This window comes from Cibotium barometz, chromosome 55 (assembly GCF_041138505.1).
Source record: "Cibotium barometz isolate CiBa-2024 chromosome 55, ASM4113850v1, whole genome shotgun sequence".
NCBI classification, from domain to species: Eukaryota; Viridiplantae; Streptophyta; class Polypodiopsida; order Cyatheales; family Cibotiaceae; genus Cibotium; species Cibotium barometz.
In genome coordinates this window covers 15,612,758-15,633,693 of record NC_141100.1, presented here as the reverse complement: position 1 = coordinate 15,633,693, position 20,936 = coordinate 15,612,758, and the positions used below count along the sequence as shown (strand labels likewise).

Genomic DNA, 20,936 nt, shown 5'->3' with positions numbered 1-20,936 from the left:
GAAAACCATGAGGTATGTCATACCGTGATTCTGTAGATTGCTGAATCATGGCCGCGTTATCTTTCCAAAGGGCTGCAATTCATCCCCTAGAACCTTGAACCAATTCTGTTCTAACATTCATACCATAGCTTAACACAAACTTCTAACAAGGGAAAATGGTGCTTTTGCCTGATAAAACTTTATATGTTTCATATCATGGCAAGTAAGACATGAATCTCAACCCCTTATATGAAGACTTGGAGGTCACACTATCCTCAAAGGGAGATGATAGAATCCCAAAGACGAAGACCAAGGGAAAAGTAGCCGAACTTGTCACACTAGAAGACTGCTAGCCTCTCATCATGGACCAATGCCACAACACCATACTCGAGCATACCGAGACAGTGGAGAACAAAAGGTGTACTTTTAGTATAACTCTCCCAGGTGTACACAAATCATGATGATGAATGATGCTAAAGTTAAGGAGAAGCTTAACCAAATAGGGCTCCGGAGTCTGGCAGAGATAGAACAATGCAAAGTGACTAAGCTTTGCGCCAAATTCTTAGCCTCTTACCATCAAGGATCCAAAAAAGGAACATTCAAAGAAGACAATATTGATTATAGAAAAGCTCATTAGCACGGTTAGATGGGTCAAAGAAGACAATATTGATTACAAAAAAGCTCATCTAAGAAGCCCTGCACTTACCTTTTGGAACTAAGCCCACACCCTTTCAAAGAAACTAGATTTCTCGAGCATTTCCCTGACCGACAAAGTTAACAACGGCGCCGAACTATCTACTCTCTAAGATCCAAAGCTAGAGAAAGCATGCCAGGTGGCGTCAATGGTTATGCAAGTCAAGCCATCAGCACAGATACAATAAGGTGGATATGCACAAGGTTTACAGGTTGCACAAAGGAGAGAAAGATGATTAGGCGAGCATGCTACATAAGGATTTCACCCATTACTCAAGCAAGCACGGAAACAAGGTGGTCAACCCATACATTCTCATAGAGGTGCTTAGCCATGCTATCGGAATTCCCTTGCCACCACAGAGCCACTTCCAAGAACCCAAAGAGCTTCCCTTGGATAAAGAGGCATTGCAGAAGGGATTAGAGTGTTAGCAGAGACAAAGGATTTGATGGCTAAGTTTGGGTTGGGCTCCCTGCCAACAAAATAGGCAAAGATGAAGAGAGTAAAGACCTCGATTGCCCGATCTCTATTTCTCCAACACCCCCTCAACCCCAACTCATGTAGAAGACCAGGAAAGTACACTACGCGAGGTACCCAACATCCCACCATTGCCTTGTCCATCTCCCCAAGACCCCACAACCACGGAAATACATGAGAATACCGCCATTGTTCCTAGCATGCCTATAATGGATCATGAGGTGTTCAGCATTGTCTAGATCTAAAAGGAAAGCCCATCTCTGCCACAAGAACATGGCCAAGCGGCACCTCATTGGGATTCAGATGACCCTTTCAAATTTGAGGAATTAATTACCCGAGTTGGAATCAAACCCTCTTCTTCCAAGAAGCATGAACGAATAGAAAGCATATGGTGAGATAAGATAGAAATGGTAGCAAAGTGGCAAAGGTAGGAAGAGGAGAAAAAGTAAGAGGATTCATTCAAGCCACTTCTCCTCCAACTACATAACATGGACACAACATCTAGCAAAGTGGCAAAGGCAGGAAGAGGAGAAAAAGTAAGAGGATTCATTCAAGCCACTTCTCCTCCAACTACATAACATGGACACAACATCTAGGAGAGTCGTTATATGTATGAGCTCGAAAAGGGTCAAATTCACTACCTCCACCCAAAGTACAATAGGGTAGAAGAATACATGAAACAGGGCGAAAAACAAGATTATGAGATGGAGGCCTATGTCTCTAACCTCAACATCTTATCAGCTCGACTCATAGAAAGGAATTTCCACATGCAAGACTATGCCAACAACCACATGCTTAAAGGATATGCTAGTAACCTAGCAAAGGTGAATGCCCAAGTAATAGCACAGGTAGATAAAGTGACTAGGGATGCTGCCATTCAGCATAAGGAGTTGCAAGACACCAACTAGGCTCTCAACATGCAAGTACAAGCACTCCTCACATAGCTGGAGTACCATAGGTAGGAGGTGATACATGAAAGGGACCACCATACAAATCCAGGTGGAAGGCCTCACAGAACAACACAAGCTTGAATTTGTTGATTTGTAGAGGCCAAGGCAACACTGCTCGAAGTACAAACCAAGCTCGCTAATGAGGAAGGTAAGCCGTCGTGCCCTTAAAAAAAAGACTGAAAGAAAAGGAAAAGGAGTTGCAGGCTATAGAAACAAGCTTGAAGGCGCAATTGGCCCATGTAAATACATATGGATATTCTTTCACAAAATTCCTTGAGCTTAAGATATGAACCTTTTTTAATTGTTATGGTTGGGGATCTTCATCTATCCCCATATTTAGCATGGCTCCTCAACTCACAATTACTCCATGTGCCGAGACCATGTGATAGAACTTTGGTTTGGGTAATTTGAATATTCCATCATAAGATTAAGACATAGCTGGTTTAATTTTGAAATGTGCAATGTAATCTAGTTATTTATTTTGGATGATTTGGTGTTCTAAGTCTTCTTTGGTGATAACCATGCTTTTGAGGTTCATCATTAAAAATATGAGGAATGCATGTAGTTGCCTCAAAAGCATATGTATTTTGTTTATTTCTTAATATATAAGTCTAGAAATAACTAGGCCAAGTGGTTGTGAACTATGAAAAATTTGATTTAGGTAGTCCGTATAATTCTTACCATGTTCACCATCTCCTTATTCTATCTAAACTTTGAAAAAAAATTATGCTATCTTGTTGCATAATTTCAATAAATTTGAAGGAACATATATTTACTATGAAATGATGCTAACAAGGATTTTGAAAAAAGGTTCATGAGTGTCTCACATAGGTTTTGCTTGAAAGAGATCAGCACAAAATAACATTAAAGAGATTTGCACAAAATAACATTAAGTCCTCCAAAATATTCTAAGTGGTTGTGTGTGTTAGACAAGAGATGATTGTCGCCCTAGTTAGCTACATGGTATCTATCTAATGATATCTAGTTGAATACTACTAATTTCATATTTTTATGATGCATTGAAAGTGAGTCAAGCTAGTGTTGTTTTCTTACTAACAATTATAAAAGGTAGATGAAATGCAAAAAATGTGTTTTTTTTTGTGTAAAAAAGTATTTATGTGCCATGCTTATTGAATGTTGGTTTGCTTGTACATTGCCATAAACATTTAGGGGGGTAGGGACCTCCTTTGAGGACAGAGGTTTGATTTTGGCCCCCACCTCTCCCCCCTCACCAATGCTCGAAGAAAAGGGACGACTGAGATATTAGGTAGCCGTTATTTTAAGGAATGAATTTTCATATATTTTAGTTATAAAACCGGAATATAGTAGAGATTTAAGAAACAAAAACCGGATAGATTTACGAGTTGTTCTTATTTTAATTGGTTGAAAAAAATGTTTCTTTGACCAATTAAAATAACCCCTCCCCCCTCAAAAAAAAAACAAAAAAACAGAAGGCCGGACGAAATTGTGGGCCCTAAACATGGATGGGACGTATCATGTGATTCGTCAAGTTCAAACGCTGTCCATCGCCACGGACGCGTGTAAAACCACCCGAATTCCAGACACGTTTCTTCACACGGATCTTTCTCCTCGCGCTCCCATGGTGTGTTCGGCTATGCCTTCAAGCTGTGCAAAGAGAAAGAGAGAGCGAGCGCGCTCATGACAACAGGCTAACACAGTTCGCTATGGCACTACGATGATCGCTTGCTGGAGCAAGCTGCAGTTGCCTTTGGGCTTCGACAGCCATGGGAGGGGCGCCTTTCCTCTGGACGCCTGCCGCCCCCCCGCCTCTACCAGCAGGCCTTCTTCCAAAGAGCAGGGCGGCGCACTGTGCAGAAGCCATGGCGATAGAGCAGTCCCTGAACCGCACAGCGACAGCGGTGCCTTTTTAGGGCTGAAAAAGGCTCTTGTTGGAGCTTTGGTTAATGCGACGGAGATTCTGGACGGCAATGCTTATCATTCTGTACTCACGCGCGTGCTAGGGTTTGAGGTGTCCGGCCGGCACCTTGATTTCGAGCTATCAACGGAACCTAGCCAAGCTTTTAGAAGCGGTGAATCTCTACAGTTCGGTTCTCATGATAGAGCAAGCCATGGCAGCACCGCACATGCTCACCATTTGGTTCTGTTCTCTTCATCAGATGGCATTGTGCGCTCTGCAGACAGAGGCTGTGGTCATCATGACCTTTCTATTAACACAGTACGCTCTGCACAGCCCGGCCTTGGCCTTGGTGGCCTTTCTGCTAACTCGGAAGAAGATATCTTGCTGCAAGAAGCTCGTTGCAGAGCTTTCAGGGGGCGGGATCAACTGGAGGATTGGAGAAGCACAAATCATGCAGGCGCCTTGAGTGATGAATTGCTCAAGGCAGTGAACGCCAGGCCTCACCGTTTGCAGGAGGTAGATTTTGAACTCTTTGGTATGTGTGTGCACCGTGCTTGTATCTTCCATTGCTTTGCCATTCTGTGCAATACAAAGCTCAAACGCCGTATAGCTAAAGCACATAAGGCACCTGCCACAACATCCGGCTGCAAATAGTACACTGCACGTTCAAAACCAGCCCTTACATTGTACATACTGAACAATGAATTTACGCATTGTTTGCATCATTTATACAGACTGCCTGAAGAGTGGGGCTCTGGATTACCGTATTTGCTAGGTATAAATCGAATGCTGATGCTTGCATCTTAAAGAAGAGTGCTGTTGTCTTGGGCTTGCTGCCTTGGATGATGCTTGAGCGGTGCTTTGTTCACCTGACCTGAGATCAGATGCTTGAATGGGGAGAGGAGGGGCCTATTTGTTGAGTTTTCTGCCCTTCAGTGGGCTGCCTGACCTGCCTGGCCACTGCTCAATCAGGCCTGCCCGGCCTCTTCCCAGATGTGCCCGGCCCTTACCTGACCTGTCCGGGCCCTGCAGAACTTGCCTGGCCTCTGCCTGACCTGTCCAAACGCTTGACCATTTATCTGCATGTCTGACGCCCAGCACTAGGCCTAATAAGCTGCCTGGACATACAAATGTCAACTTTAAGTTTGTTACATGGTTTGTGCATGAACAGCTGCCTGGACTTACCCTGGCCTACCCAGAATGGCTATTCACTGACTGGTCCATGGACAAAGGGCACCTTGCTAATCACCAGCACAAAACTTGCACATATAGGTACTATCATGTCACCGGCGGGTACCCAAGACATGACCCTTTTTTAGGCCTCAAATACCCCTATCATACTGGTTGGCGAGGTCATAAGCAGAAAACAGTAAAAATGTCCTTTATTAGGCTCACAATTTGGCTTGCCTGTGGACACCCAGCCTTATCCTTTTGAAGTATCAGGTGGCCACTTTCCATTTTGGGTTGCCTATGGACACCAAGCCTTATCCTTTTGAAGTATCAGGTGGCCACTTTCCATTTTGGCTTGCCTATGGCACCCAGCCTTACCCTTTTGGGGGTCTCAGGTGGCCACTTTTTATGGTCTTTTTGGCTGCATTTTGGCCTTCAATATGGGGCACATCTGCCTGGCTCTTCCACATGGCTATCCTATAAAACACGTGTGTCGCAGTTGGTTCTTCCCCTACAACCCTATCTGGTTCCCTATGTCATGTGCATGCACATGGACATGCGTAATCCCAGGCTAATCCCTGATTTGTAGCAGGATAAAACATCAGGATTGGAGCAGTATACTCTTGTCACAGGCTTGAGGAGAGCTAGAGGTAGATTAGAACCCTGTTGGCCAGGTGTTGGAGGTCGGGTACTTCGAGTCAGCAGCATCATTGTTTATTGGTGTCCATGGAATTGGCCGACACCAGGTTGGCCAGTTGTATATTCCTCCGAAAGTCTATAAAAGGCAATACCATCGCTTATTGTTGGATCTCTCTCTCCTCAAGGAGTTAGGTCATAGAGTAGGTATTATGTTTCCTTTTTGAGAAGGCCAAAGGCCACAAAATCATGTACCTTTTTGTACTATATGAATATTCTGAATACAGAGCCATCTCTCTCTCTCTCTCTCTATATATATATATATATATATATATATATGTGTGTGTGTGTGTGTGTGTGTTGATTGTTCTTGCATCAAGAGTTCCTATGCAGTGCTTAGGGCTGAAAGAAGACTAACCAGAGTTTCCGCATGTCATAGTGGTATCAGAGCTTTAGGTTGATTCTGAGGTATTGGTGCTGCCCATGTCCCACCCACCCTTACTGCAGCACGCATGGATGAAACCATCGGCCGTGTCTTGATCTTTTGGTGGTGTGGTGACCATGCAACATTGTGTGAGCATTAGGCTCAGCTATGCCAAGCGCTGTTGGTGTCCTAGAAGAAGTGCACAAGTCCAAGGATAGAAACTTAGCATGTGTTAAGACTCCTAGAAGCTGGTTGGTGTCGGGCAAACCCAACGAGAGGGTTTCATGAGAGTTGGTAGCTAGTTGGGGCGGCCTTAGAGAAAGCTTTTATGGAGTGACTCCAAGGGATGATGTTCATCCAAGGGGATGGAGGCAAGGGTGTCAGGATCAGTTTCGAGAAGAAGGATTCATGTTTGTGTTTAGGGACAGAGCAAGAAGGCAAGGGGACAAAGTGGAACAGATGCACAGATCTCTACATCAGAGTTGGAGTGGATTCAGAGACATAAGGCAAGGTTTTCAGTGAAAAGGTTACTAGGAAGGAAAGGATGACAAGTATGGGAGGCCATATGTGGAGATAGTGATCCAGGGTCAAATGTTAGAATCCTATCACATCAAGTTTAGTAGAAGGAAATGCCATGTGCATGCACATGGACATGCTTATGTCAGGTGCATGCACATGGACATGCTTAATCCCAAGCTAAGTCCTGATAGGCAACAGATAACATCTAGGTTAGGGCTCATGCCAAGGCCAGATAAGCATCGAAGGCATCCAAATGGGCAAGGGTAAACAAGATTCAAAGGAGTCCAAGGACAAAAGCAATGAATGTGATTACTTTTGTAGGACAGGTTATATTGGCTCGCTGCTTTTATGTCGTGATGACTCTCGAGCAGCCAAAGCCAAGTATAAAGCCCAGGATGCTTCCAAGCATCTGACAAGGACAACACCAAAGACAAGGGCAAGGACAAGAGGGATCTGCCAAAGTTGCATACATGGCAGTCACAGGTTCATCGACTTCTTCACAGGATTCACTCCTCGTGATCATAGCGATGACTTTTCCAGAAGAAGTCAGTGACACACCTGAAGCGGTGGAATGGGTCGGTGATAGTGGTGCTTCTGCCCACATTACCAATCAAGCCCATATCTTGGAGGACTACCAGACTCTCTCTTCTTCAGTTCGCATCGGCGACAACTCCTCGTTATCTGTCACCGGTGTTGGTAATATTTCTATGGGTTCCTCTGCCACCTTACATGATGTTTTATATGTACCATGGTTTCCAAAAATCTATTTTCAGTGTACAAAGCTTCTCGGAATGGACTTGGTGTGTACTTTGATGATGAGGTCATTGAAGTGATCGACAGGAAGACTCTCTCGGTTGTTGCCAATGGAGTCCATGATGGGGGTCTCTACAAGGTCACCAACTTTTCTTCTTAGATCCCTCACTGACTCACATATTCATCAACTTTTCTCCCCCTTGATGGCTTTGGTTTTTGAGGCAAATACTTCTCTGTGGCATTCTTGCTTTGTCATGTACCCATTGCTGCCTTACAGAAGTTCCATTCTCAGCAGGTTGTTAGCGGACTACCTCAGCTCAGGTCTCTTTAACACATATGCTGGTGCATGATGGGCAAGCATCATTGAGATACATTTCCAGAGGAGGCCACTCATCGAGTAACCTGAAGATTGGAGCTTATACATGTAGATCTTGCTGGAACCATGGAGGTCGAGTCTCTTGGAGGGGCTCGATATTTTCTTCTTCTTGTGGATGATTTCACTCACAAAATCTAGGTATGTTTTCTGGCTTGCAAGTCAGATGCTTTTTGCTAGTTTCAGGACTTGGATCGCGATGGTGGAAAATCAGTCTGGGGGTACAGTTTCTTTTCTCCAGACTAATAATGGTGGCGAGTTTATACCGTTTGATAACTTCCTTGCATCAAAGGACATTCACCGACAGACCGCAATTCCTCAGCAGCATGGAGTTGTGGAACGGAAGAACCGGACCGTAAAAGAGATGGCTCGTTCTTTGGTGCATCATGTAGGTCTCCCTTCTGCTTTCTGGGGTGAAGCTGTGGCTACCTCAGTTTATCTCATTAACCACGCTCCCACAAAAGCAGTTGAGGGGATGACTCCGGAGGAGGCTTTTACAGGACACAAGCCTTTTGTTTCTCACCTACGTGTTTTCGGTTGTGTTGCTTATGTGCATGTCCCAAATTAGAAGAGGACTACACTCGCACTGAAGTCAAAGAGGATGGTCTTCACAAGCTACAGTCTAAGATCCAAAGGGTACTGCTTCTGGGATCCGGAGTGTCATGTGCAAGAATTGCCATGGACATTCTCAGAAGCTAATCCAGAAGGGGTAGCTAGAAAAAGATGATAAGAACCAGAAGTTGGAGCATGTTGTGCAGATTTGGCAAGTGTGGACTTGGAGAAGGACAATGGAGGACAGTCGGCTGCACCAGAGGGCTGTTAGCTGCAAGCGCATCAACGCTTGAAGATTTTGTCCAGTCGGCTAGCCGACTGCTGGTTAGCCAGATCTCCTTTGGTCCAAGAGGCCTATAAAAGGCACATGTGCTCATTGTTGTAGTCATTCAACTCCTTATGAGTTGGGTCCTTAGAGTAGGACAGATTTTGGTGTTTACCACCTTTTTTGCAAGGTGGCCTAGGGCTGTAGATTGAGTACCTTTTTGTACCAATAAATATAATGAATTTCCAGCATCTCTCTCTCTCTCTCTCTCTCTCTCTCTCTCTCTCTCTCTTCGCCCCCTTTCTCTCTGCCTGCATTTCGCCCGCCTTCTCTCTCCCTTCGCACCCTCTCTCTTCGCCCCCGCCTTCTCTCTCTCTCTTCGCCCCCTTTCTCTCTGCCTGCATTTCGCCCGCCTTCTCTCTCCCTTCGCACCCTCTCTCTTCGCCCCCTTTCTCTCTGCGTGCATTTCGCCCGCCTTCTCTCTCCCTTCGCACCCTCTCTCTTCGCCCCCGCCTTCTCTCTCTCTCTTCGCCCCCTTTCTCTCCTCTCTGCCTGCATTTCGCCCGCCTTCTCTCTCCCTTCGCACTCTCTCTCTTCGCCCCCTTTCTCTCTGCCTGCATTTCGCCCGCCTTCTCTCTCCCTTCGGCCCCTTTCCCCACCCACCCTTGCTCAGGCCCCCAAGGCAGCAACATAACTCTCCCCTGCACCTGTAGTTGAGCATCTTGTAGGTCGCATTTTCTGAGTCTCTCCCAAAGGGGAGAGGGGGGACTCGTTTCACCAACATCCCTCTCCTTTATCAGCAGTAACACATGGAAAGTAAGAAGTCTTTTGCCTCAGTCACCGCTTCACGATTACCGCCCATTCCTCCACCCGTGAGCAAGCCGACACCATGGGAAGCCTACCTCATGCAAGAACTGAAGAAACTCCAGGGAGAATTAGCAGCACTGAAACACGAGACTATCAAGAAAGACGAACAAATCCATGAATTGAAAGTGCAAGTGCAAGCCATGAAGACGAAGCAAGAGGAAGCACGAGAAGGACCCATACCTACAACACTACAAACAAAAAGGACAAACCATGTTTTAAAGGTAAATTCAGTTAACTCACAAGATTTTGTTAAAGAAGTCATATCAGCGGTCAAAGAAAAGGAACAAATGGAAAGTAACAAAAAGGTAATCAGAGTCGGTGGTCTTCCTCAAGGCTGGGATAGGGCAGACATAGCTCAAGAGCTTCGAGAAGACTACATATTAGATACAGATGTACTTACAGCACAACTGAGCAAAGTAGTCCCCTTCATGGACTTAGGAGACCCTATCTCTATTATAGTAAAGGGTACACAGGCAAAAGTCTCCTATATGGACAACAATGAGAAAATAGCAGTGATGAAGCAAACAAGGTCTCTACAAGGGACAAAGGTATGGATAGCGATGAACTCACCCCGCTACAACTCAAGAGCAAATCTGCAGAGCTGAATAAAGTTAAAGAAGCAAGAAAGAATGGCAAATGGGCAATATACAGAGGAGGACAAGCAATCATTAAAGAATTCTGTACCCCACCCCCCTCGAGAGCAAATCCATCCATGGATGAAATATAGCTTTTTTTATTTTGAACCTCAATTTCGAACTAGATGCAATAGAACCCATTGTAACTTAAACTCTTAAGAGTCTTAAGAGTTCATTTTGAGTTATTTTTTTTTTCAGTTTTATGCCTCTTTGGCATCGATACCCAGAGTGGAATGTAAATGGATGTACCTGATCTGTCCCATAGGTCGGATTCGGCCTCCCGTGGACGTTAATATAACTTTCTTTCTTTCTCTCTACTCTCCCTTCTGTCTGCGTTTTTGCATCAGCATGTTCTCAATGGTGTTTAGGGCTGAAAGAAGACCCCCAGAGCTTCCGCGTGTTACATTGGTATCAGAGCATCAGGCTTAGCAAAGCTAAATACTGATTCAGTCCCATATGATGGTGTACAGGTCCAACGTACAAGAAAGTGCACGGATACGAAGCCCAAGGCCAGGAACACAGAATCGGGAAGAGCTCCCAAGAGGTTTGTTGGTGGTGTTCCACAAAGCCAGAGGGGATGGCAGTCCTGTGAGCGAGATAGGTTCTCGGGCGCAACGGTCCCAAGGGAGGGTTATCCTCCAAGGGGTGATGTGAGAGTGCCAGACTCATTTCTCAGGAATGAAGACCAAGATAGTGTTCAGAGTCAAGGCAGGAATGGATTGGGGACTGGATGGAATAGATGCATAGATATTATTCAGAGTTAGGGTGGTTTTGGAGCCGGGCCGGGTTTTCAAAGAAAAGGGTTGCCAGAGATGGATGGATGACAGAGGGACTTCGGGAAAAGAAGGGGATGATGACAGTCATCCAAGAACAGGTTGGAATCCCGTCATCAAGTTTAGGAGAGGGGGATGTCATGTGCAAGAATTGCCATGGACATTCTCAGAAGCTAATCCAGAAGGGGCAGCCATAAAAAGATGATAAGAACCAGAAGTTGGAGCATGTTGTGTAGATTTGGCGAGTGTGGACTTGGAGAAGGACAATGGAGGACATTGCAGGAGAGTGGGCTGTACTAGAGGGCTATCGGTTGCAGGCGCATCAATGCTTGAAGATTTTGTCCAGTTGGCTGGCCGACTGCTGGTCGGCCAGATCTCCTTTGGTCCAAGAGGCCTATAAAAGGCACATGTGCTCATTGTTGTAGTCATTCAACTCCTTATGAGTTGGGTCCTTAGAGTAGGATAGATTTTGGTGTTTACCACCTTTTTTGCAAGGCAACCTAGGGCTGTAGACTGAGTACCTTTTTGTACCGTATAAATATAATGAATTTCCAGCATATCTCTCTCGCTCTACTCTCCCTTCTGTTTGTGTTTTTACATCAACATGTTCTCAGTGGTGTTTAGGGTTGAAAGAAGCCCCCAGAGCTTCCGCGTGTTACACGGAGGTTGATGACATCATCATTTTCTGTGATGCTCGGTTTGATGAGAGCTGGCATCGACTCCTCTCCACATGATGCATCTACATATTTTCTGGATGATCCATTCACGGCGGATGCTAGTGATCTCATACCTCTTCCACGTCCAACTCCTCTACGAGTCTTGCTTTGACTCCGGGATTACCCCCATTAGTGCTTACTTCATCACCTCTCCCAGCAGCATCGGATGAGTCCTCTACTGCAGCTGGATCTTCTTCTTCACGCTTTGAGAGGAAGGTTGGCCTACCTCGGTGGGTTCAACAACTTTTTAGAGATTCTAGTCTCACTGATGCATAGCTTCATAACTAGATCTCTACCACCATCCCTGGATTTCGTCGTTCATCTTGGGCTTCCACATCTCATCACACAGTGAATTATGCTCTCATGAGTTCTCTCCAGGAGATCGATGAGCTTGAGAGTCTAGAGGAGGCTCTTTTGCAGCCGCAGCGGCGGCAAGCCATGGAAGCAGAGATGTCCTCTATTGAGAGGAATCACACTTGGTCTTTGCTGCCACAACCTTTACATCATCGTGTGATTGGTGTGAGACGGATTTTCAAAGTCAAGTTTCATGTGGATGGTACTTTGGACAAGTACAAAGTCCGCCTTGTTGCTCGAGGATATGCTCAAAAGGCAGGTGAAGACTTTGATGAGACATTTGCTCCTAGAGCCAAGTATACCACCATAAGGATTGTTTTGGCTCTGGTTGCACACTTCAAATGGCTCGTGTTCCAGATGGATGTCAAATCCGCTTTTCTGAATGGAGATTTAGAGGAGGAAGTTTATGTTGAGCAGTCTCCTGGTTTTGTGATTCAGAGACAGGATACCAAGGTTGTTACGAGGCGCGCACCTAAAGGATAGAGGCGTTCGAGGCGTACTGTCCATTCGAGGTGTGTACAAAACTTGTATTTTTTTTGGCCTTTTTTCGCTGTTTTTGCCGAGTCGCATGTGCGTACTTTTCGCAAATTCGCCAACATGCGTGACGCCATTTATGCCTGTTTGGGAATCAGGATAGTGGTCGTGTATGCCCGTTTGGGAAAGGTGGCACCCTGGGCGTCGACAAACTGCCCGTTTGGGAAAGGTGGCAGGGTGGCAGCCTTGGCCCTGGGCGTCGACGAACTGCCCATTTGGGAAATTCGAAAGGTGGCAGCCTGGGCCTTGGGCGTCGACGAATTGCCCGTTTGGGTACTGCGCCCGACTGGCCTCTCTCTCTCTCTCTCTCTCTCTCTTGTGCAGGCGGCACTGGGCAGGCCCCAGGGGCTGGGCTATTTGATACAGCCTGAGCCGCCACAGGCCAGCAGAAGCGTCGAGTGAGCTCTCAATCTCTCTCTCTCGTCTCCCCCTCTCGAATCACACTCTGTCACTCTCTCCCCCTTAAGGCAGCCCCAGTTCGCCTGTGCCCGCCAGTTCGCCTGTGCCCCCCCCAGTTCGCCTCTGCCCGCCATTTCGCCTCTGCCCCCCTTTCCGCCAGTTCGCCCCAGTTCGCCATTTCGCCTCTGCCCGCCAGTTCGCCTGTGCCCCCCTTTCCGCCAGTTCGCCTCTGCCCGCCATAGTTCACCATTTCGCCTCTTCCCGCCAGTTCGCCTGTGCCCCCCTTTCCCCACCGACCCTTGCTCAGGTCCCCAAGGCAGCAACATAACTCTCTCTCTCTCTCTCTCTCTCTCTCTCTCTCTCTGCCTGTGGGAAGGACTGCAGAGTGACCTGGAGGGATGGCCCCGAGTCTCCAAGAGAAACTCGAGGCCCTCGAGATGGCAATGAAGGCACTAATCAAGGAGAACAAGAAGACATCCAATTCCAACCTCAATGAGGTGGAAAACAAACTACATCGGCACATCATAGCTCTCGAAGCACGGGTCACGAACCTCGAACAAGAGAACACGGCACTCAAGGAGGAGGTGAGTGCATTGAAAGTGGAAATGGTAGCCATCAAGAATGCTGAGAAGGAAGAAGGGGAGATCAATGACAACACTCTCACGGCCATCAAAGAAGAGATCTCCAAGGAGATCACAAAGGACATGGAGGGAAAGCTCGAAGCCAAGCAGTCAGGATGGGTCGAGGTGGTGAAGAAGAACATCCGTAAAGAAGTGAGGGAGGAGACTCAAAGGGAAGAACACCAAATCATTCACACCACCATTGAGGAGGAGAAGATGAGGCATGCCCGCCGCCTCAACATTCGAGTCACAGGTATAGCCGAGACACCCGACTCCACTCCCGAGAAAGATGGACAGCTTCTATGCATGAAGCTCGGCTACAAGGAAGAGCACCCTCTCCCCTTCACCAAAGCATGGAGAGCCGGGAAAGACTCAACACGCAAGCGAGCCCTCATCCTACAGTTTGCAGGAGAGACGGAGAGGGTCACCTTCATGAGGAAGAGGATCATACTACGAGGTTTAGAGGGATCTCCTATTTTCTTGGATGATGATCTCACGAGGATGCAGCTTGAGCATAGGAGAACTTGCATGCCACGAGTCTTACACGCGAGGAGAGAAGGCAAGAAGGCCTTCTATCGAGATGGTCGGGTCATCATTGATGGCCGGCCCATGGATTAGCGGTTTGGGGCCTATGGGACACAGACCAGGCAACTGACAGAGATACACATGGCAGTATGGAACTGTAATGGTTCACTATGGGTGCAGCCTGGACGACTGGAGCATGTTATGGTGGGGAGAGACATCATACTTCTGACAGAGACACATCAGAGCCCAGAGAGAGGGCTACCTCGAGTAGAGGGATTCCAGTGGGAGTCAGCATACAGGAGGACCACACGCCAGGGTACCTCGAGAGGGTCGCGGGGAGTAGCAGTCCTATTCAGACGGGAGCTACAGGGGAGACTGAGAGTGGTAGCACAGGATCCAGAGGCCAGATACATGTGGATCAGCTTACAGCTCTCACAGGACAGGGTTATATACATAGCTCTATGTTACTTTTCTCCATCAGGATCCTCCTATGTCATTACAGAGGACATGCCAGAGGAGGAGGACACAGGAGCCTCGCCATACACTTGTCTGTCAGAGGAGATTATGCATTATTCTACACTAGGGGAAGTATTTCTTACGGGCGACTTCAATGCCCACACACAGAGCAGACAGTGTGAGGTGTATGACTATGATGACATGGAGATCCTCCACCCTGTGGATCCAGAGGAGATAGGGGCTAGTCGGGCATCAGAGGACACTGGACCAGACAGAGGACATTATGGGGACCACTTACTAGAGTTAGGAGCCAGGCATCGTCTCGTTATTTATAACAGGATGTTACAGTGGCCGGGATCAGGAGGGCTGACATGCTTCCCACATGGGGGTCATACACGGACCGGAGGCACGGTGGTAGACTACATTATGGGGTCTGTGGAGGCATCACAGCTTGTCACCTCATTCTCCATTCCACCTCGTCCTATTGGGGCAGATCATACATACTTGGCATTTTCACTAGCCGGATCACCAGTATCACCAGCCCCCCACATACCGACGCCACACACTACCATCTACTTCACACATGACATGGCAGACATATACACTGGCATAGTAGAGGATGGACTCCTACTCATGGATCCCCTGGCACCTATGGATACCATTACAGCCCAGCTGGCATCACTCCTACACACGGCTGCATTACAGAGCTTCCCACATCGTGTACACTCAGGAGAGCCTGCGAGACCTGGGACTATGCCCCAGAACAGATGGTATGATGACGAGTGCAGAGCCCTATACTCACGGCTCCGCATACAGAGAGCCTCGAGAGCCATCACAGAGCAGGAGTCGAGGAGAGAGATGAGGAGACTTACTCGCCGCAAAAGGCGGGCCTTCGCAGAGATACAGGAGCTAGAGATCTTTCATTTCTTCATGAGTAGAGATAGCCCTCTCTCATGGCGGCACTTCAGAGAGCCCCGAACCCCGACACCTATTGCAGATCCACAGACATGGCACACATATGCAGAGGGTCTATACCATGCCCCACAGCAGCCACCTATACCTCAGCCACACAGGAGCCTCGACCTACCACAGCTAGCTTCTTTACCCACTCGATGGTACAGGAAGCTATCCGCCGCGTACAGCATGGACGGGCCGCCGACCATATGGGCCTGCAGGGTGAGCATCTCATATATGCAGTAGATTCTTTAGCTCCTTTTCTTGCACACCTGTTTAACAGGGCACTAGCAGAGGGTTTGCCTGCGGAGTGGACGATGCACACCATTGTGCCGATTCACAAAACAGGGGATATGCTCGATCCGATCAACTACAGGACGGTTATGGTTGGCCACGTGCTGGCCAAACTCTATGGTGCAGTGCTGGAGCAAGAGCTTAGCTTATATGCTGAGCGAGCAGGTTTACGCTCATCAAGGCAGGCAGGCTTCAGGAGAGCTTTCTCTACCACTGACCATGTATTCACTTTGAGATGTATGATTGATCAGGCCAGAGTGAGGAAGAGAAAGCTCTATTGCTGCTTTGTGGATTTCCGCAAGGCATTTGACACAGTACCACGAGAGAGGCTCTTTCAACGCCTACAGTCTCTTGGCATACCAGCAGATATGACATGGGGCATCTATGCATTATATGAGCAGGTTTTTGGGCGAGTCAGATGTCCAAGAGGTATGTCTGAGACTATTGCTAGCACCATTGGTGTGAAGCAAGGATGCCCACTTTCCCCCACGCTATTTGGGTTATACATTGATGAGGTGGCTGACTTCATTACACGGGGAGGCGGAGATGGAGTTGATTTAGCAGGTACCTCAGTACATATTATGCTCTATGCTGATGATATTGTATTAGTGTCTGAGTCTCCAGGTGGTCTACAGCAGCATCTACATGCACTCGATGATTTCTGCACACAGAGGGGTCTTACTGTGAACCTTGGGAAAACCAAGGTTATGGTCTTTCATACATCGAGACAGGGCAGGAGTCGGCTGACATTCACTCTCGCAGGATGCCAGGTGGAGGTGATGACATCATACGTGTACCTAGGGGTTACCTTCTCTGCAGCAGCCACACGCTTCACCATGGGTTCAGCAGCCAGAGCTAGATTGACACGAGGATATGCAGCATTGGCTATGCTAGAGAGACAGTGCCACCAGGCGCATTTTCAGGAGCCCCGGATGAAGGGGTGGCTATTTGACACATTAGTCACACCGGCATTGATGTATGGAGCAGCGGTATGGGCGCCAGGCCTTGCTACCCATTGGTGGACATAGATAGAGAGACCACAGGCCCTCATGATGGCATGCATGATACGCAGCAAACCGTCAGTACCTCATGACATTATCCGAGCAGAGTTTGCTGCGCCTCCTATGATGGTAGAGGCCATATTTCAGACTAAATGCCTGCTAGACAGATTCAGAGATATGCCACAGGACAGATTGTCATACAGAGCTTTTGAGGCATCTAGACAGCTGGCTGAGGCAGGAGACAGAGGATCATGGTATGCACAGGTCACACATTGGTTCTCACAGCATGGCCTAGACATGGATCATCTACCACCATTCCAGTATGACAGGGATGCACCACATATCCGTCTCTCTCATAGTGAGAGGAACAGAGTATTGAGACAAGATCTATGGCAGCTCTATACACGAGAGACATGGATATCGCCTACACAGCCTCTTCCACCGAAGATGCTATACTACAGAGATCACTTCATGAGTATCACTGATGATGGATTTATAGAGAGGCCTAGATACATGGAGGGCTTTTTACCACACGGCTCCTGAGTGGCTATTGGTCAGCTAAGAGTTTCATCACACCGATTGGAGATTGAGACTGGCAGAGCAGCACGGATCCCCCGAGAGGAGAGGGTATGCAGATTGTGCAGAGAGGAGGTGGAGAGTGAGGAGCATTATGTATGCAGATGCAGAGCATATACAGCCATCAGAGAGAGATATCCCATTTTATTCAGAGAGCCACATTCCCATACGCCAGATCTTTGAGGCAGCAGACCAGCGCATACTGGGGAGATACATTCTAGACATACATCGCCACAGAGAGACATTATTACAGGCTCGGACAGCTCCAGAGGGGGGGCGATAGACACAGATTACTACATTTTTTCAGAGATCCATCCCCCTCCCAGCCCCTACACGGCAGGGAATTACTCTCCAGAGAGCAGAGACACTTAGAGCCCGCAGGAGACAAAGGACACCTGGCTTTCGAACACCACGCCTATACCAGAGAGAGATGACAGAGATCAGAGCTCAGTTTCACAGAGAGGGTGCGGAGCGACTGGCTCGCTTCAGAGCACACCCAGACATGTTCTTCAGGGAGCTGTGGACACCCCCTTCATTGATGTATACCATTTTATACTCCCAGTATGGTACAGGATGGAGCTAGCTAGGTTGCATATCATGATTGTATACTCGATGCATATAGCTTTGCATTCTCCTAGTAGTAGAGCTCCATCCCCTGCACACCCAGATTCAGCTTTTTTTTGTTCAGTACTTTTTCATTTTGTTGGGATGACAGAGGATACCCCATACAGGTACTCCGATTTGTCTCATAGGCTGAGTTCGGTCTTTTGGAAGACGTTAATAAAATCTTTCTTTCTTTCTTTCTCTCTCTCTCTCTCTCTCTCACACACACACACTTTTTTTTTTTTTAGTAAAACTAGTTGAAATTGCATTATATCATGAATGTACAAAAGGGTTAGGCATCAGGAGGATGTCTAAACCCTAGAACTCAAAAAACAGCAGTAAAAAAGTTCTATGCAAGAGCAGGGCAGTGCTCAAGAAAAGAGCCTATGCCCTATCTATCAGAAACAGTAAAAGAAAAGCTGAATACAAGAAACATCCAAATCTCCCTCATGCACAGCATCATATAAAGACTGCCGCAACGAGGCTCGGAAGAACTCATAAGGCTGCTGAAGGGGTGAATTCAGATATGTATGATTTCGCTGTAGCCAGAGGGTCCACAAGGCCCAGTATCTGATCCAATGGAAGAAAAGAGAATACTGTGACAATGAAGCTGATAAGGTGCCAAACATCCAGAAAAACTTGTAGAATCTGTGTGCAGGAAATCTGAGAGATAAAAAATAGGAGATCTTGTCTAGAAGGATTCTGGAACGTGAACAAGACCACAATAAATGCGGAACACTCTCAGTAGTATGATGACATCTTGGACAAATAGGAGAGGCAATCCTTCTTTGAGCCAATTTCACTCCCACTGGAAAAATACCAACAATGCATCTCCAGAGAAAGAGTCTCTGTTTCAATGGCATTTTCAACTTCCATATCAAAGTCAGTTTTGCTTTCCACCAAGCTAAAGACTTATCCAGATGCCAAAGAGAATTAGCATGTTGAGCAATCCATGGAGGAGGTAATATCAATCGATAAGCCTGTATAGAAGTCAACTGATGCAAAGATTGAGAGGATAATCTTGAGCCTGAAGACTGAAGATGCCAATCTTGAAGCCTGTCTCTTACATCCAATGTTGGAATCGGAATGAAAGGGTGTAAGAGATCTGCAATAGCTTTCCATATAGATCTATGATGCATCCCAAGATTGTATTGTTGGCAAGCTGCCGGAAAAGAAAGAATTTGCCCTGTAGTATCCACTACATCATTGATGAACCGGATGCCCAATTTCATAAGATTGTAAGCTCTGATTGGTTGTTGTACAGCAAGGGGAGAGTAAAAAACAGCACTCCAATGTATGCTTTCCATTCGAAGCGAGGAAGCTATAGAAGCAGGATGGGGAGACCATTTGATGCGGGAGAGCACTTTCTTCCAATCCTGAATCAAGGAAGTAGAAAATGGACAACCAGGGATTTTACCTTGAAATTTGCCAAGCACTACTTCCGATGGATCAACCAACCAGCGACCATAAGCATTTGTGCGCATCCGACCACACAGAATAGCCAACATGATAGACCAAGGCTGTTCTTGCTGAAAGAAGGTTTTGAGCATAGTGATCTTTCTTGCCAGCACATGAAATTTGATGTTTATAATATTCAAACCACCATGCATTTTTGGCGAGCAAAGCAGGTCCATTTTGAGCAACCTTAAAGCTTTTTTATGAAGCTTAGTTTTCCAAAAAATTTCCATGGCTTGAGACATAAAAGAAGAAAGATCTCGAGATGACCAGTGTAATAGAGGAAGGTAGAATTGGACATAAGCCAGAACAATGGACTGAACAATTCGAAGCCGTACATGTAATGGCCAAGTGGAGATCTTCCAATATTCTAGTTTGTCCTTAATTTTGTTTAGCACCCAAGATATTTGTTGCTTATTTCTGATTTTCCAGCCAATGGGATAGCCCAAGTGTCTTACTATGCTTTCCGGATAAATAATCTGGCCGGGCCACAGGATAGCATGCCAATCACAATGCTTGAGAGGTAAGAGTTTTGATTTCTGAAAATTAATCTTTAAACCAGCTGCCAACCCAAAATGCAGCCTGAGATGTTTCTGAAAGATTGTAGAGAAAAAAGAAGCCGAAAATGATCCAGACATTGTTTTTCTAACTGAGATAAAGACTGGGTCCAAAGACCATCCGATTTCCTGACTCTCATGATAGATTGACTTTGTCTGTAGGTGTGTAAATTTCGAAAGAAAGATTTCGAGGAGCAGCCCTTATCCAGCATAGGTTTAACTCTAGCCCTTGTCTGCCATTTGGAAAGCTTGCGTTTATCATTAGCATCAATTATGGAAGAAGCACAAGACAATGAATTCTGTTCAGAAGCAGAAAGAGACCTTTGATGGCTAATCTGTACCAAGGACTGCTTGTATGATTTTGCCCACTGGATATGCTGTCTAGTTTCTGCCATGTACCATCTTCCATATTCCTTAATGACATTTTGAATACGATGTACAAAGGAGTTCCAAGCAAAATCCAGATCCTCCTGAGCATGAGCTAACAATGGCTTACAAGCCAATCTGATCATTTGCTGGAATTTTTCATGAGAAAGATATAATTGATTAACCTGCAAGTGTCTGACTAAAGAGAGCTGAATGTCGTCCAGAGGCATACCAAAAGAAAGGATGAGCCAGAGTGGAGTATGATCAGATAGTTGTTGAGAATAATCAGTCCACATTTGACATGTATAATCATCATATTGCTGAGCATGAATAAGATACCATCTATCAAGCCTGGCCCAATATTCTGTAAAAGCATTATGATGATATGTGAATCCCAAAACCGAAGGGTGAATTGCTGTCCATAAATCTGCAGTATGAAGAGAAGAATTCATATGTTCCCATCGCTGGATTTCAGAGGGAATCATATGGGATTTATGTGTGGTATTGTCTTTCCAGTGAGGGGAATTATTATTAAAATCACCACAAAGTAAAGCATTTGAAGACCAAGGATATTGGTTAATGG

General features: G+C 46.4%; 1 protein-coding gene across 1 annotated transcript in view; it reads left to right on the top strand.

The window, feature by feature from the left end:
- The first annotated feature begins 3,672 nt into the window (after window positions 1–3,672).
- LOC147607423 (uncharacterized) overlaps window positions 3,673–20,936 on the top strand; it is a 62,735-nt gene continuing 45,471 nt past the window's right edge. Inside the window, exon 1 of the mRNA XM_086790861.1 lies at window positions 3,673–4,492. Coding sequence (XP_086646987.1) covers window positions 3,794–4,492 — 699 coding nt within the window. The 5' untranslated portion in view covers window positions 3,673–3,793. The remainder of the gene's footprint in view (window positions 4,493–20,936) is intronic.